Source organism: Eulemur rufifrons, unplaced genomic scaffold (assembly GCF_041146395.1).
Source record: "Eulemur rufifrons isolate Redbay unplaced genomic scaffold, OSU_ERuf_1 scaffold_84, whole genome shotgun sequence".
NCBI classification, from domain to species: Eukaryota; Metazoa; Chordata; class Mammalia; order Primates; family Lemuridae; genus Eulemur; species Eulemur rufifrons.
Genome location: NW_027182866.1, coordinates 338319 through 353989, shown reverse-complemented (window position 1 = coordinate 353989; position 15671 = coordinate 338319). Strand labels below are relative to the sequence as shown.

General features: G+C 64.0%; 3 protein-coding genes across 6 annotated transcripts in view; 1 reads left to right on the top strand and 2 right to left on the bottom strand.

Moving 5' to 3' along the window:
• Positions 1 to 364: 364 nt before the first annotated feature.
• Positions 365 to 3604, bottom strand: TAS1R3 (taste 1 receptor member 3). Its single transcript, XM_069464687.1, has 6 exons — positions 3414 to 3604; positions 3032 to 3332; positions 2170 to 2952; positions 1886 to 2089; positions 1650 to 1770; positions 365 to 1537 (listed from the first exon to the last, which is right to left on the bottom strand). Exons 1-6 carry the CDS (start codon positions 3602 to 3604, stop codon positions 573 to 575), a joined length of 2565 nt encoding a protein of 854 aa, XP_069320788.1. The 3' UTR covers positions 365 to 572.
• A 1588-nt stretch (positions 3605 to 5192) lies between these two features.
• On the bottom strand, positions 5193 to 8440 carry CPTP (ceramide-1-phosphate transfer protein). 3 transcript variants are annotated; one of them, XM_069464741.1, is made up of 4 exons: positions 8373 to 8440; positions 7927 to 8153; positions 6743 to 6877; positions 5193 to 6555 (listed from the first exon to the last, which is right to left on the bottom strand). In XM_069464741.1, exons 3-4 carry the CDS (start codon positions 6862 to 6864, stop codon positions 6033 to 6035), a joined length of 645 nt encoding a protein of 214 aa, XP_069320842.1. In that variant the 5' UTR covers positions 6865 to 6877; positions 7927 to 8153; positions 8373 to 8440; the 3' UTR covers positions 5193 to 6032. The 3 variants fall into 3 exon arrangements, with proteins under 3 accessions (XP_069320842.1, XP_069320840.1, XP_069320839.1); XM_069464739.1 differs by having other exon boundaries at positions 7927 to 8150; positions 8373 to 8415; XM_069464738.1 differs by lacking the exon at positions 8373 to 8440 and having other exon boundaries at positions 7927 to 8337.
• A 408-nt stretch (positions 8441 to 8848) lies between these two features.
• INTS11 (integrator complex subunit 11) overlaps positions 8849 to 15671 on the top strand; it is an 11627-nt gene continuing 4804 nt past the window's right edge. The window contains exons 1-4 of one of the 2 annotated variants that reach the window (XM_069464695.1): positions 8849 to 9014; positions 11588 to 11685; positions 12200 to 12273; positions 13064 to 13292. In XM_069464695.1, the coding sequence (XP_069320796.1) occupies positions 8987 to 9014; positions 11588 to 11685; positions 12200 to 12273; positions 13064 to 13292 (429 nt within the window). In that variant the 5' untranslated portion in view covers positions 8849 to 8986. The remainder of the gene's footprint in view (positions 9015 to 11587; positions 11686 to 12199; positions 12274 to 13063; positions 13293 to 15671) is intronic. The other variant, XM_069464696.1, reaches the window with a different exon arrangement.

Here is a 15671-nt window from a genome sequence, read left to right as displayed (position 1 = left end):
TGCTGGCTCCTGGCTCCAGGGGTCCTGGCGGCTGGCGCTGGCCGTGGTGCTGACCCCCACCTCTGCCTGGCTCTGTCCGCGGTGCTGGTGGCAGGCACGGGACCCCCCTCCTGCCCATGCGTGCTGGGTCAGGGAGAGGAGGACACTGGGTACTGCCCCTCCCCCCGGGTACACGCCTGTGCCCCTCCATTCCTATGATGCCTGGGTGGGGTGCTGGTGGGGGCCCCAGGTGGGCGTGGCCAGGTCAGTGGGGCCCGCTTGGGGGCTCTCCTGCCTCCCTTGCTGACTCCACGGTGCGGGCTCCTTCCGGAACAGTGGGGCTGAGCCCCTGGGCAGGCCTTGGCTGGGCCCAGCAGGTCGGGGCCAGAGCTGGGCTCTCTGGGCCCCAGGTGGTGGGGTCACACAGGCCCCTCCTGTGTGCTGCAGGCCTGGGGGTCACGATGGGGTCAAGGTCAGCAGACAACTTGGGGTCAGAACCTAGAGTAGAGGGTGTTAATGGAGAGCACTGTCTGGGGGGTGCTGGGTTGGGGGATTTCGAGGAGGCCACCGGGGTGAGGCCACTGGGTTGGGACTCACTCGCTCTTGCCCCGAGTTCCTTCCTCAGCCCGGCTGCCGTCCCCGCCTGTGGCATCCCCAGGACCCCCTCCCAGGAAGAACTCAGGGGTGTTGAGCTCAGGCTGCCACAGCAGCAGGTAGCACTTGGGCAGGTGGAAGGCGGCCAGGATGCCCAGGGCACTGAGGAGGAGGGCGCCCATCTGCACGGCCGGCTGGTAGGCCACCTGCACGTTGGCCAGGAGGGGCACGAAGGAGACCCAGGTGATGAGGTAGGCCAGCGTGGCGAAGGTGATGCCGCGGGCGTGGCTGTAGCGGTTGGGTCGGCTCTGCACCAGGAAGGTGCCCAGGAAGCAGAGGGACGCCAGCGTGGCGTTGGTGGCGTGCACCAGGCCGAGGCTGACCCAGGAGTGCACGCGGCAGTGCACCAGCACCTCCGTGGGCAGCACCTGCCAGTCCATCACCACCTCTGGTGGGAAGGCTGCCAGGTACCAGGTGCACAGCACCGCCTCCACCAGGATGGGCAGCAGCACCACCGGCCAGGCCCAGGGCCCCTGCAGGCGGCCCCGCAGCCAGTCTGCCCAGCTCTGTGGCAGCTCCGACTCCACAAAGATCTCGGCGGCCTGCAGGAGCAGTGTGCTCAGGCAGCCGGTGAGCGGGAGGTGTGCCAGTGGCTGCTGGGCCAGGCAGCTGGTGGGGCTCGGCCGGCCGGGGAACAGGAGGCTGCTGAGGCAGACCAGGCCCAGGCAGGCCAGGCCGAAGCAAGCCAGGAGCCCACCCGAGGCCTGCACCAGTGGGCTGTCCTGGTGGTGGACAAAGAGCCCCAGCGCGGCCAGCACCAGGCCCAGCACCAGGCCCAGCAGCAGGAGCAGCAGCAGCACAGCCGGGTCCCCCCACGCCAGGAACCTGGTCGTCCGGGGGAAGCAGCGTGTGCTCCGCTCCGGGGACCACTCATCCCGGTTGCACAAGGTGCAGGTGAGGTCATCTGCGGGAGGAGAGGGGAGAGGGGGTGCTGGGGGCATCCTTGCCCCACCACGGGCTCCGGCCTTGGAGCCGGGACGCGGTGGGAGCCTCCCCTGCACTGGGCAGGCGCTCACCTGTGCTGCGCTGGTAGCTGCCTGTCCTGCAGTCCACGCAGTCGTAGCAGCAGGAGTGGAAGCCCTTCACGCGGCGCACCTGGCCCTCTCGGCACTGCCGCGAGCACTGGGACACTGGCGTCTGGGCAGGGGCCTCGGGGTCCGGCTCTGCCCAGAGCTGGGTGCACCCACCCAAGACCAGACGGCCCCCCACCCCCAGGTGCAGAAGGGACCCGCGTGCCCCTCCCCCCACGCACCTGGTTGTGGGCCGTGTGCCAGGAGATCTTGCTGTGCTGCACCTGCAGGCGCCTGTGGAAGGTGCCCACGGTGAGGAGCTTGGGTGTCTGCTGCTCCCACACCCACAGCTTCAGGTCGAACTCCATGTCCACGTTCCCGTTGACATCGAACTGCAGCGCCAGGCTGCGAGCGCGGAAGCTCATGTTGTACATGTTCTCCAGGAGCTGCGGGGGAGGCAGGGCTGAGCCGCGAGACGGGTGGGCCCTGCATGGCCGTGGGGACAGACCCGCTCCCGCGTCCTCACCTGCCAGGGCTGCACGGGCTCCCGCGCGGGGCAGCCCGAGCTGTTGCACTGCAGGGTGTTGTGCAGGGCTTGGGCCACGCTGTACACAGCCGCGTAGGCGGGGAAGGTGCGCTGGTACATCAGCTCGGCTGACACGTTCTGCAGCGTGATGTGGTCACACTGCGGGCAGCGCGGCCCCACTACGTGCTCCTCCAGGCCTGGCTGCTCCACGCTCAGCGAGGCACAGAAGGCCGGGTCGGCAGCCAGGGCCAGGCGGGTCTTCACGTAGTCGGAGAACTCGGGCAGCAAGAGGCCCCGGTGCATGAAGCCAAGCACAGTGCCCACCTGGGCCATGCCGGCCAGCGCCATGACCCGCTCTGAGGTCAGCCAGGGCTCGCTGGCCACCCACACCTTGGGCGACAGGTTGCAGCGGATGCTGTAGGTGAAGAGGGCGTAGGCCGCGTGGGCCGAGGCGAACAGCACCACCACCTCCACGTTGCTCTGGTTGACCTGGTGCAGCACGTCCTGCACCTTGCCCAGCTGCAGCCCGTCGGCCTGGGACAGCGGCACCAGGCCCTCGTGCGCGATGCAGATGCCCTGCGCGTTGGCCAGCCCCGAGAAGATGCTCAGGCCCTGCCGGCCATACTCGTCGTCGCTGCCCAGTGCGGCCACCCAGTTCCAGCCGAACTCCTGCAGCAGCTCCACCATGGCCGTCAGCTGCACGCGGTCGCTGGGCACCGTGCGGAAGAAGGAGGGGAAGGTCTCCCGGGTGCTGAGCCGGTCCATGCTGGCGCCGTAGCTGACCTGCAGGGGCCGAGGGGCATCTCCTGACGCAGGGGGCTCCTACGGCGGGGCCGGGGGGCGTGCGGGTGAGGGGGCCCACCTGGGGCATGAGGAAGAAGCTGAAGAACTTGCCCGTGACCAGGGCGAGCTCCGAGGAGTAGGGCCCGATGACGGCCAGCACGCGAGGCCGGTAGCGCGTGTAGTCGCAGTAGGCGGCGATGTCGCAGCTGCCCACTTTGGCCAGGAACATCAGGCTGGGCTTCATGGCCACCACGGGCTCCGAGCACGTGTCGAAGAGGTCGTAGCCCAGGTGCAGCCCCGGCAGCAGGGCGGACCCGTTGTTGATCTCCTCCACGGCCATCTTCACGGTCAGCGCCCAGAGCAGGCCGAGGGCCGAGAACCTGCAGCCACAGGGAGCTGTGACGGCCTGAGGACCCCGCCCGCCACCCCGCACCCCCACCCAGCCTGCTCCCGCCACCCACCTGGTGCACACGGGGCTGCTGGGCTGCGTCCTGCCACGGAGGCTGGTCTCCTCGGCTGTGCCCAGGGGGAAGAGCCCGCCCAGCACATAGTCCCCTGACATCTTGAGCTGCCGTGACAGGCACAGCGGGGCCCCCGTCCCAGGGCTCAAGAAGGCAGCGAGGCTGAGGCCCAGGACAGCAAGGCTTGGCATGGTGGGTGGCGGCTCCCAGCAGGGACGGCGAGTGGAGGTACCAGGCGGGAGCCCCAGATATAGTGAGCCCAGAGGGAGGGCGCAGAGGATTTGTTTAGCAAAATACTTGCCATCCTCACTTGCCAAGCCGCCGGGGGCCCTGGCGATGTCCCGGCCTTCCCGAGCCCGGAAGGTCTGTGCATGTCACACTCCACCTGACACCACCACCTGGCTCTCTGGCCGATGGCACCAGCAGGCAGTCTTAGCAGCCACTGGCTGTGGCCTTGTCCCTTGCCTGTGCCCGAGCCCCTCGGATCACCCCTTCCGAGCCGCCCAGCAGACTGGAGAGGAGGGTTGGGGACACCCAGGGCCCTGGGACTTGCTGTGGTACGAGGGGTGCGGAGGTGCCAGTGCTGGGGTGGGGGGGGCTCTCACGGACACACAGACACCTCTCTCCAGCACCGGGAGGTTTCTGGCCTCCAACTCAAGGCCATGCTGTCAGCAGTCGGGGGCCTGCAGGGGTGGCCCCTCCAGTCCTGCGGACCAGCCAGGAGGCCAGTGGCAGCCAGCTGCCCAGCCCCCACCCTGCAGCTAGGTGGGGCCCGTGCCCTCCCACCCTGCCTGGGAACAGTGTTCCTGAGGGTCTCGGCCACTCCTTGGCCTGGAAGCTGTGGGAGCCTATGGCAGGTGCCACGCTGCTGACCCCAGGCTGGGGCACTCCCAACATGGTTGGGTGTGCAGGTGCCTCCCTCGGGGACAGCTCACAGCTGTGCCTGGAGGGGCCCATGCAAAGGAGGGAGGAACTGCTGTAACCAAATGGGCCCGCACAGCTGGCGTGTGCACCAGGCGTGTGCCTGTGGTGCGGGGTGGCCCCGGGCTGGGGCCTGTCTCCCCTTTGCCTGGGTCTTGGGGAGTCCTCGAGGACAACCCAGGCCCCGTGCCGACAGGAGCTGGGGGAGGCTGTTGACTTCTGCTGGCGTTGGGTGGGGGCTCCGGCAGTCCAACCCCATCGGGGCCTGGAAGGCGTCCACCAGGAGGCAGAACCTGGCCTTGGCCCCTTCCCTACTGCCCCGCAAGGCTGGGCCCGTGAGACACGCGCAGGGCACACGCACAGCCCTTGCTCTCTGGCCCGCGTGGACCCCAGGCTGTCCTCCCTGGCCAGTCCCTCAGTCCTTGGCCGTCGCCCTGCCGTGTGTGGACCTGGCAGGCTGAGGCTGGAGTGGGGTGTCGGGGGGACCCCCCCACTTGCATCCTCTCTGTTCAGGCCACTGTGTGGCTCAGAGCAGTGCCCACCCCCACTCCGCCAGCAGCCCTGAGACCCTGCCCAACCCAGCCCCCTGGGGTCTGGTGAGTCTCCGTGTTGTGTCCGTTTTGTCACCTGTGAAATGGGCCATGACGACACGGACCTCACGGTGTGGGGGGCAGCCCTCCACGCAGCACCTCCCCCAACGCTGGCTGACCCTGCCCCTCCAGTGGGTTGGAGCACACCCACCTCAGCTGTGTCCTGGGGGTCAGGCCCCTCCCTGCCCTACTGGGGTACCCCCCAGCGTCCCTGCCCCCGGCAGTCAGGCACCTTGTGTGCCCCAACATCCCCATCCTGGAATGCCGTAAGTGTAATTTATTCATGTTGGAAAACACACCGGAGTACCCCCAACAAGCCTGTGCATCTGCTGCACTGTGGTGGGCTGTACCTGTCACCTAGGCAACGGGGTCCAGCCCCTCCTGTTCCGTACGTGACCCCCTGGGTCTCTGGAGCACGGTGGGGACAGGACAGCAAGGGGTGGGGTGAAGGAACAGAGCGTCCCCCGGGCTCTGGGGGCAGAGTCCCGGCTGCCCCCGGGAGGCAGCCTGTGTCCATGGGAGCGGCCGCCCTGAGGGCTGCGTCCTGAGGGCAGGGTGGGCCTTCCCAGGACTTCTGGGGGCAGCTCAGTTCGGGGCTTCAGCTCCCACTGTCACTGCCCCTGGCCTGCCCAGCACGGTGTGAGGCCAGCCAGGCAGCGAGGGGCAGGGAGAGCTCGAGTCCCAGACCCTGTCCAAGGATTCTCCCCTCCCTGGGGACAGCCACCCACCTGGCCACAGGCACTGTGTCCTGGGCTTGAGCTTGGCACGTGCTGGCTGGCGGGGAGGACGAAGCCACCACACCCCAGGAACCTGCGACTTCACCCCACTTCCTAGAGTCCGCACCAGGCGGGTGGGGCCCCCCATCATGCTCTGCATGCCCTGATCCTGCCGCCTTCTCCACTGCCTGTGCCTCAGCGGGGCTGTGGCGAGGGGCCTCTTCCTGGCCTGGCCACAGCCTGTGACTCCCCACATGCTCAGCTTGCAGGGGCAACGGTGGGTCTCCCGTTTTCAAGGCACCCAGAAGGCGCTGTCCTGGGATTAACGGGCCCTGGCTGCCCCTGCCCAGCTCTGCAGCAGGGGACGCCCACCCGGCCTGGGCCCCCAGCCGCTAGGGCAGGTCCAGCAGGGAGTGCTCAGCATAGAGCTTCTGGGAGACGCTGTAGACGTGCTTGATGAAGGGCAGGGCCTCCCCCAGCATCTCCACAGCCTGCTCAGCGGTCCCCACGTTCATGGCCTCCAGGAAGACCTTGCGTGTGGGCAGAGTGCAGAAGGCCACAGTGACAGCCCGGCGCACAATCCAGGGGTGGTAGGCAGCCAGCGAGGCGTTGTAGGAGTCGGTGCAGAGCGTGGAGGTGCGCGCGTCCTCAGGGCTGGTGCGCAGGCCTTCGAGGAACAGCTGCAGCCAGTGCAGGGCGCGGTGCAGGCGCAGCACGGTCCGGCAGCCTGAGTTGGGGTGGTGGGAGCGGTGCTCCAGGTCCACCAGCTGGTGGCCCACCTCGTAGGCCACCATGGACTGCAGGCTGCTGTAGTGCTCGCCCTGGGGGCCGCTCCTCAGGTGCTCCATGATCTGCAGCTTTGAGACCACGTCCTTGGAGATGAAGGAGAAGATGCTGCCCAGGCTGCTGAGAAACCTGCCCAAGGGAAGCGGGAGCTCGAGTCCCCACCCAGGCCCTGAGCAGCAGGGCCGGGGAGGCCGGGCGGGAACACCTGGGGCGGGTGGGTGTGTGGCGCTCATGGTGCCAGGTGGGATGGGACTCTGGCCGGGACAGCCCCGGTTCAGGCCCCTCCCTCTGCAGAGAAGCGATCCCCGACACACACCTGACCAGCCCCTTCCAGCTGGTGATGTAGTGGTCCAACAGGACCTCCTCCTTCTCGTTGAGACACTGCTTGAAACTGACCAGGACGACCTTCAGGTTGAAACCTGTCTCTGAATCATCCATTTTTTGATACAAACTGCAACACACAGAGCAGGCCTTGTGGGTTGTCTCACTGTCGGGCGGCTCACACTGCAGCTCATTTTTTTGGTGTGGGGGGAACAGTTGGAAAGAAGTAGCCAGGATCCTGTCGAAGCCCACTGAAACCCCCAGGACCTGAGACACACCACCTGCCCTGCCCCTTGACAGGGTCACACACCCAGACCTTGGCACAGCCCCGCCTCGTTGGGGTGACATTCTAGTGGGGACAGAGTGTCGGACAATAACAAAGACAGGAAGTCCTGGGCTAGCAGGTGAGAAGGAGATAAATACCGTGGAAAATGAAGATGGGGATGCTGGCCAGGCAGGCTCCCCACCCCCCCCCCGCCCACGGCTGCACCCCAACCCAGGGCAGAGGTTGTGGGGTTCACTGGGTGGATGGACAGACAGACAGAAGAACACCAATCTTTTCCCTCCTGATGCTGAAATTGTACGTGTCCTGCACAGAAGAGTGGCTGGGCCAAGGTCTTGCCACACGCAGAAGATGGCCACAGGCCCTCCCTGCAACCCTAAGGAATTTTCTGGAAGTGGCCCAGGCCCTGCTCTGGACTCTGCTTTCATTCATACAGTCACTCCACAAACACCCAAGCAGCCCGGCCTGATGTCTGTGGCCGGCACTGTGGCAGCTCTGATGCGTCTCAGGCACACTCAAGCTGCATCTCACCTCGCCTAGGAGGAGCTCTCACCCCGCTGGGCCTGGGGGTTCCCGTGCCCTTGGTGCTGGGAGCTCTGCCCTGGCCTCCTGGGCTGCAGGCCCTCAGCATGAGGCGGGGCGCCCCCCACTTGAGGTGAAAACCCTGGCCAGGAGCAGGACACCTGGGTCCCTGTGTGGGTTCTGCCTCCCGCCCAGTGGGCAGGCTGCTCACTGTCCTGAGTCCTTCCTCTCTGGGGAGAATGGGCTGCACGCCCTGCCCTGCCCACAGCCCAGGCTGACACCCTGGTGGGGCCCAGTGGGTGCTGCAGTCCTGCAGGCCCCACAGGTTGGGCTGCATGCTTGGCACTGGGCTGAGGCCCCAGGGATGAGCTCACCTGTCTTCAGGTGCGGGGGACTGCAGTGCCTGAGCCTCAGGAAGATGGCGCCTGGAGACTTCTGGCAGCCCCTGCCCTCTCTCAGGGCTGTGCTCTGTTCACTGAGCAGACGGCCTTCGAGGCTCCCCGGCTTCCTTCTTGGTCACCAGATATCCTGCAGGCCTTCCTGCTCAGACCCGGAACCAGCAGCCAACAGGGAGCTGCTCGGTGCCTCTCAGAGCTGCCTGCTGGGGACCACAGGAAGGGCAGTGGCTGCAGAGCCCGGGCGGGCAAGCCGCCAGCTGCAGGAAGGTGACGCAGGGGCCCGCAGCCGCGTGCACAGGCAGCCCGCCGTCCCAGGGGCAGGTCAGGGCGGCCGCCGGAGGTCGGCAGGGCAGGGCCGCACCTGGCTCCCCGGACCCAGTGGGCGGGAGCCGGGGCCTGCCGGGGAGCTCTGCCACTCTCACCTGGGAGGGGCTCCGATGGCACCGCCTGGCGGGTCCCTGCCCCGGACGAGGGGCCAGTGTGGGGGCGCTCTGAGCCGCCGCCGGCCGGCGTGGAGTGGGTCCTCGGCCGCCCGCCCGCTCCGGCCCTCTACGAGAACGCCCCTTCCCATGCCCGAGGGCCCATAAGCTGCGTCCCGGGACCCGCGCCCGTGCCTTGGCGACCGCCAAACCCCGCGGGTTCGGTTGGGCCGGCACCGCCTCAGTGCGGGCGGGGCTCCTCTGCGCCGCCGCCGCCCGAGCCCCGGGCCCGCCCCTCGCCCCGCCCCTCGCGCCCCGGGCCCGGCCCTCGCCCCGCCCCTCGCGACCCGGCTCCGCCCCCGCCCCGCGACCCGGCCCCGCGCACCGATTGGTGGACGGTCGCCCAATCAGGAGGCCCGACGAGCCAGGCCGCGTTTCCGGAGAGCGGACCGGAAGCCTGCGCAGTGTGTCACCGCGGCTCAGGCTCTCGCGCAGCTGAGGATCGCGGGGTCGCGGGGGCCCGGTGCTCCGGCGGGTGGTCCTCCGGCTTTCCCTGCGGAGCGCGCGCGAGCACCAGAGCGCGGAGGAGACGCGCTGGGGGCGCCCGCGCCGCGACAATGCCGGAGATCAGAGTCACTCCCCTGGGTGAGTGGGCGGCTCAAGGGCTGCGGGGCTGGGGTCCGGGCGCGCCCTGCCCCTTGCGCGGCCCGGGGCTGGACCTTGCTCGGGGCTGGGGACGCTTCCCAGGCCCCCGGCTGTGGTCGGAGGCCCCGAGCGGGCAGGGAGCTCTCCGCCCGGCTGGGAGCCTCCAGGCGCGCCCTGGTCCCCACGGCGCGGTTCCGCCCCGGCCTCGTTGGAGCCGGGAGCTCCGGCTCCTTTGTGCTTGGGGAGGCCGTGAGGCGCTGAGGCCAGGGCGAGCAGGCCGTCCTGGCTTCGGTCTGCGGCGAGGGACGCGAGCCGTGCGCCTCCTCGCCTCTCCTCTTCCCTGCCAGGCCCTTGTGCAGAGAACCACTGCAGAGTGGTCAGGGTCGAAGGGCTTGGGGGTTGCAATGCTGTGTGATGTCAAGGAGGCGGCTCAGTCTCTGCACCCCAGGGTTCCCAGCGGTGAAATGTGAGTGAGATCCCCGAGGTTCAGGTGATGGTAAGGTGGAGTGCTTGCGGGACGCCTGGTATCACGTGGGTGCTGCCTCTGCACGTTTTTGGCAGTGGTGTGGGAGTCCAGCCGCAGGGCCTCGGTCCCCACTGGGTGCTTTCGGCAGTGTGTTTACCTCCTGCACGTGGACCGCTGCCTTGCCTCTCCCTGCCCATCCACCACCACCATCTGGTGCTTGCGCCTGGGCTACCTGCGATCAGCTCTCAATTGCCCTTGTTTTACCTGACCCCCTTGACGTTAAAAAAGTAGCTTTGCTTTTTGCAAAAAACGTAAACGCACATTTCTAAACATTCTGACAGCATAGAGCAGTGTGAAGGAGGAAAGAATGACTCAAAATCCAGGGTCCCAGGAACAACTGGGCATATCATTTTGGTGGCCAGCCCCCTGGATGTCTCTGGGCTTTCTCTGTGCATGGGCTGCACGTGCTGTCCCGGAGCCTGCTTCCTCCCCTGGGCAGGGTGTCAGGAGCATCTTCTGTGTAGACATGTCTGTCCCCGTGAGCCCACCCAGCTCCTGGCATGGACATGGAGCTGTTAACAGCCACAGTGGACGCCCCTGCCTGCCAGGTGGGACTGCACACCCCACGCTGTCATAGGCACTGGGGTCCCCCATGGCCTTTTGCCGCAGTTGGCACAGCCCTGCCTCCTCACCCCCTGCCACGGTGGCCCTCTACTCTCCTTTGTCCCTGGCTGCTCTCCAGGGGCCTCTGCCGGCTCTTCCTCCTGGTCTGCTCCTTTCCTGTGCGGCCCCTTTTCTGTCTGTCCTGCGCTCTCTCCCTCAATAGTCCTGTCTTTCCTATGGCTTTAGTTACCCCGGATCTGCACCTGAGTGTACCCCCAGGGTCACCTCGGCGACAGCATCATCGAAGCAGAGCTCTGCTTCACCATTTCTCTTTACCAGGCACAGCCTCGGGTGAGGGGCTGAGGTCCCTGGGGTCATTCCCGCCACAGGGCCCGCACACGGCTGTCCTCCCACCTGGCTGCCCCTCACTCCCCTGCTCGGCAGTCGTCTTGTCAGGGAGGACTTTCCTGTCCTGGTTCCAGAGGTTTCCAGGCGCCCTCTCCTCTTCCCTTCCTGACTTTCCTCTGTCACAGTCATCTCCGTTGGCTGCACTTGGTGTGTGTCCTTTTACTTGATGTCTCCCTGCCTTACAACATGGGGAGTTCTGTGGGACAGGGACATCTCCTGCTTCGTTTTCTCCTGAGTTTGTCCCCTCCCCCAGTGCTAGGCTTTGTCCCCACTATCTTTGCTCCGAGGGATTGTTGTGGGTCCTGTGGGAGGCAGGACCACCAGTGCTCAGGAATGGGGCTTGGAATCCGCCCTTAGTGGTGTGTGACTCCAGGTTTCTCTGTGACCTCAAGTCCTCCCCTGGAAAGAGCGGTGGGCCCTTCCTCCCTACGGATGTCTGGAGGGCTTCTGAGCCTGGCGTGGCTTTGGGGCCAGGGGTACAGAGGGAGTGAGACCCTGTCTTTAGGGAGCTCACGTGACAGTGGGGGAGGAACAGGCCCATCAGAGACCCTGAGACCCCAGCCGGTGGCTGGGCTGCGGCCTGGTCACTCTGACGTGTGTGGTGCTAATGTGGGATGCTTCCGGTAGCCGCCAGAGGATTCAGGGTAGAAACCAGGTCATTTGCTGTCATCAGACCCCTGCCCAGGCTTAGGCCATACAGAGCCCCTGTCCCTTTCCTTGTGGGCCCCCAGCTCCCAGAGGAGGTGACAGATGGCCACCTGGGGGGAGCTAGGTGTGCCCCCGTAGCCAAGGTCTCCACGGGAGCAGCTGGGCAGGGCTGCTTGGTTGTCAGGAGTGTGGAAGGGACTAGATTGGGGTCTGAGTTGGGGGATGTGGCAAGATTCACAGTGGTGCAGGGCCTGTGTTGCCCTCGTGCCCAGGGTGGGGTGTCTCGCTTCTCAGCCCACACGGCTGCCACACAGCAGCCTCGGTCCAGCTTCGTCAACGCACCGAGGGCCCTGTGAGAGCCTGGACGGCAGCAGGGCGGGCCCAGGATGGCCTGTAGCAGTGGGGAGGGACCTGGCTGTGCCTCTCACCTGCCCTCCCCCTTGAGCAGGGGCCGGCCAGGACGTGGGCCGAAGCTGCATCCTGGTCTCCATCGCGGGCAAGAACGTCATGCTGGACTGTGGCATGCACATGGGCTTCAGTGACGACGTGAGTCCTGCGGATGGGCGGCCCAGAGGGCAGGGAGGGCCAGCCACCCCACCTGCTCCTTGTAGCCATCTGCAGCTGAACTCTGGCCTTGGAGCTGGACAGACGGGGTGAGTGGGCAGTGGTGGTCTGCCTGGACAGCCGCAGCCCATGTTGGGGGGCATCCCACTCCTGGGTGGCCTCCTGACCATCACTTGACAGGTGGGGCCAGGCTGAGGTGAGCCCTGGCAAGGGGTCCATCTGTACCGGAGTCGGGCCCTGGCACCTACAGGACCCTACAGCCCAGCGCAGCGAGACCCGGGGCTCGGCTTCCGGCTCAGGTCTGCTAGTGAGGTCGGGGGTAATGGAGGCCGTGAGCAGCCAGGGGTCCTGGTGCTGCCTGCCAGGGTCAGGTGCCCAGCCTGGCCTTGAGTCTGGGCCCTGACCCCCTCTCTGGGGCTGCTCCCTGGGCACCCTCCACAGCTGCCTGAGACAGGGGCAGCAGCTGCATTCTGACCCTCCCCCGGCTCCCCCGCAGAGGCGTTTCCCCGACTTTTCCTACATCACCCAGAGTGGCCGGCTGACCGACTTCCTGGACTGCGTGATCATCAGGTGAGCACCGGCAGGCCTTGGCCTCCGTGCCTGTGGAGGCCGCAGGCAGTGGGGTGTCGGCCAGCAGGTCATGTGGTTCTGTCCCTGGGCTGTCTGGGGGGGCTCAGCCCTCGGGGTGGCAGTCAGCCCTGGGGAGCCAGGGTTACTGTGGCGTGCGTGCCATTGGCCGTGTGCCTGAGTGTCGTGGACGAGAGCCTGGCGGGTGCCCAGGAAGATGGGGCTGTGGGGGCCCCTGTGCGGAGATGGTGCGTTTTACCCGCGGAGCCAGGGCTGCTCCTCAGGCCCCTCTCCCTCGGCCTCGACAGCGTTTGGCAGAGGGGCACTGCGCCCTCCCCCCAGTCCCTGGTCCCCACTGGACTTGCAGGCCCTGCAATCTGCCCCTTCCTGGTCACACACGCTGGTCTCTGCCTGTCCCATCTGGCCCTCCAGGCTCCGTCCTCTCCCAGCCTTTGCTGTCTGGGGAGCCGCAGGCCCCGACCACGGCAGAGACAGTGGCTCTCTCCCCCTCACGCTGTTCCCCTTGCTGCTGGGCCTCCTTCATGAACACATCCCGCAATTAACACATTTAGTGACTGGTTTGCTTATTGCGTTGCTACGTGTCGAGACTGTAAATTTCAGGGAGACAGTAGCTTTGTGTTTTGCCCCTTCCTGAGTCTTCAGTGCGCAGGAGGGTGTTGGTGCCACAGTCGGCACCCGCTGAGTGGATAAGTGCGACGACCCTGGAGCCTAGGCTGGCGCGGTGTGGCCGGGGGAAGGGTGGCCCCGGGCTGACCTGTGCCGCATCCCCCAGCCACTTCCACCTGGACCACTGCGGGGCGCTGCCCTACTTCAGCGAGATGGTGGGCTACGACGGGCCCATCTACATGACGCACCCCACCCAGGCCATCTGCCCCATTCTGCTGGAGGACTACCGCAAGATCGCCGTGGACAAGAAGGGCGAGGCCAACTTCTTCACCTCCCAGATGATCAAGGACTGCATGAAGAAGGTGGTGGCCGTCCACCTCCACCAGACGGTCCAGGTCAGGGTCCCCAGGCTCCCCAGCCGGCACCCCCCATCCAGCCTCTGCAGCCCGCGCCGCAGTCTGGAAGGCTGGGGCCCAGCTCAGCCTCCCCCTCTCTCTCCTGTGCCCAGCACTGTGAGGACACCAGGCAGCAGCAGTGGGCAAGGACACAGGTCCCAGCCCGGATCTGGCATTTAGCCCGGGGGGTGTGCATGGTCACGTGGTATGTGTGTGTGCGTGCGTGTGTACGTACATGCGTGTACACCCGGGCCTCTGTGCCCGAGTGGCACTGAGGAGGCCAGGGGGGGACGGCTGGCTCCCCTGGAAGGACGCAGTGCTCTGGGACATTCAGTGCCATCGGAGGGGGAGCAGAGTCCGGCTGGCGAGACAGGCAGGCCCTGAAGGGTGCCCAGTGCCAGGCGTGGTGACTGTTGTGCCTGGGCTGGGGGCAGTGAAGACTATTAAGCAGGCAAGTGACAAATCAGGTTCAGTAAAAGTTTCTCACAGAGATTGTGGACTCCTATTTTCATTGGAGTCCCTGGGTTTTGCATTATCTATTTTGAAACCACGTTATTAGGTACCCATACATTTTGGGTCATTTTATCCTTCTAATTGAACCTTTTATTGGTATGAAGTTTTAGTTTTTTGTGTTTTTGGAGACAGAGTCTTGCTCTGTCGCCTGGGCTGGAGTGCCGTGGCATCCTCATAGCTCACAGCAACCTCCAACTCCTGGGCTCAAGCGATCCTCCTGCCTCAGTCTCCCGAGTAGCTGGGACTACAGGAGCACACCACCACACCCAGCTAATTTTTTCTATTTTTAATTGTTTGGCTAATTTTTTTTCCCCATATTTTTAGTAGAGATGGGGTCTCGCTCTTGCTCAGGCTGATCTCAAACTCCTGGGCTCAAACAATCCTCCTGCCTCGGCCTCCCAGAGTGCTAGGATTATAGGCGTGAGGCACCACACCCAGCCGTGAAGTTTTATATTTAATAATGCTTTTTAGGCCGGGCGCGGTGGCTCACGCCTCTAATCCTAGCACTCTGGGAGGCCGAGGCGGGTGGATCGCTCGGGGTCAGGAGTTCGAGACCAGCCTGAGCAAGAGCGAGACCCCGTCTCTACTAAAAATAGAAAGAAATTATCTGGCCAACTAGAATATATATAGAAAAATTAGCTGGGCATGGTGGCGCATGCCTGTAGTCCCAGCTACTCGGGAGGCTGAGGCAGGAGGATCGCTTGAGCCCAGGAGTTTGAGGTTGCTGTGAGCTAGGCTGAAGCCACGGCACTCACTCTAGCCCGGGCAACAAAGTGAGACTCTGTCTCAAAAAAAAAAAAATAAATAATGCTTTTTATCTTAAAGTCTACTTTTTTTTTTTTTTTTTTTTTTTTTGACAGAGTCTCACTCTGTTGCCCGGGCTAGAGTGAGTGCCGTGGCTTCAGCCTAGCTCACAGCAACCTCAAACTCCTGGGCTCAAGCGATCCTCCTGCCTCAGCCTCCCGAGTAGCTGGGACTACAGGCATGCACCACCATGCCCGGCTAATTTTTTGTATATATATATTTTAGTTGTCCATATAATTTCTTTCTATTTTTAGTAGAGACGGGGTCTCGCTCTTGCTCAGGCTGGTCTCGAACTCCTGACCTTGAGCGATCCACCCGCCTCGGCCTCCCAGAGTGCTAGGATTACAGGCGTGAGCCACCGCGCCCGGCCTTAAAGTCTACTTTTCTGGTAATATAGTTACACCAACTCCCACCCACCTTTTTTCTTAGTGTTTTCCTGGTATTTTTTTTTCTATTTTTTTACCTTTAATGTTCCTTTATCATATTTTAAATGTGGCTCTTTTAAGTAGCACATAGCGTGTGCGAGTTTACTGCAGCATGCTAGCTGTGTTTAGACGGAGGGAACACTGTTTGCTTCCTATTCGCGTTGCCTGTTCTGTTGTTGTTTTTACTCTCCCTTATTGCCTTTTTTGGATTTTTTTTTAAATTTCATTTCTTCCTTTATTAGCTCAGTAATTATATATTCTTTCACAGTGCTTTTAGTGGTAGAGATTATAAAATGCATCCTTGATGACAAAAATCCAAGTTGCTTGGAATTTTTGCTTTTATCCTGGACAATGCAAAAATCTTAGAACACTTTAAATCCGTTTACCGTTCTCCTGGCATACTAGCTCGTTTCCACGTGTTTTAACTCTCTCAGCGTATTTTAATTTTTTTTTTTTTTTTTTTGAGACAGAGTCTCACTCTGTTGCCCGGGCTAGAATGCCGTGACGTCAGCCTAGCTCACAGCAACCTCCAACTCCTGGGCTCAAGCAATCCTCCTGCCTCAGCCTCCCGAGTAGCTGGGACTACAGGCATGTACCACCATGCCTGGCTTATTTTTTCTCTATATATTTTTAGCTG

Excerpts from the sequence above, each read along its gene's own strand:
- TAS1R3 (XM_069464687.1), bottom strand. The coding sequence starts at position 3,604 with ATGCCAAGCCTTGCTGTCCTGGGCCTCAGCCTCGCTGCCTTCTTGAGC. Across the intron at positions 1,771-1,885 it reads GGCACACGGCCCACAACCAG|ACGCCAGTGTCCCAGTGCTC; the intron begins GTGCGTGGGGGG and ends GCCCCTGCCCAG. Across the intron at positions 1,538-1,649 it reads CAGCTACCAGCGCAGCACAG|ATGACCTCACCTGCACCTTG; the intron begins GTGAGCGCCTGC and ends CTCCTCCCGCAG.
- CPTP (XM_069464741.1), bottom strand. The coding sequence starts at position 6,864 with ATGGATGATTCAGAGACAGGTTTCAACCTGAAGGTCGTCCTGGTCAGT. Across the intron at positions 6,556-6,742 it reads AGCTGGAAGGGGCTGGTCAG|GTTTCTCAGCAGCCTGGGCA; the intron begins GTGTGTGTCGGG and ends TCCCTTGGGCAG.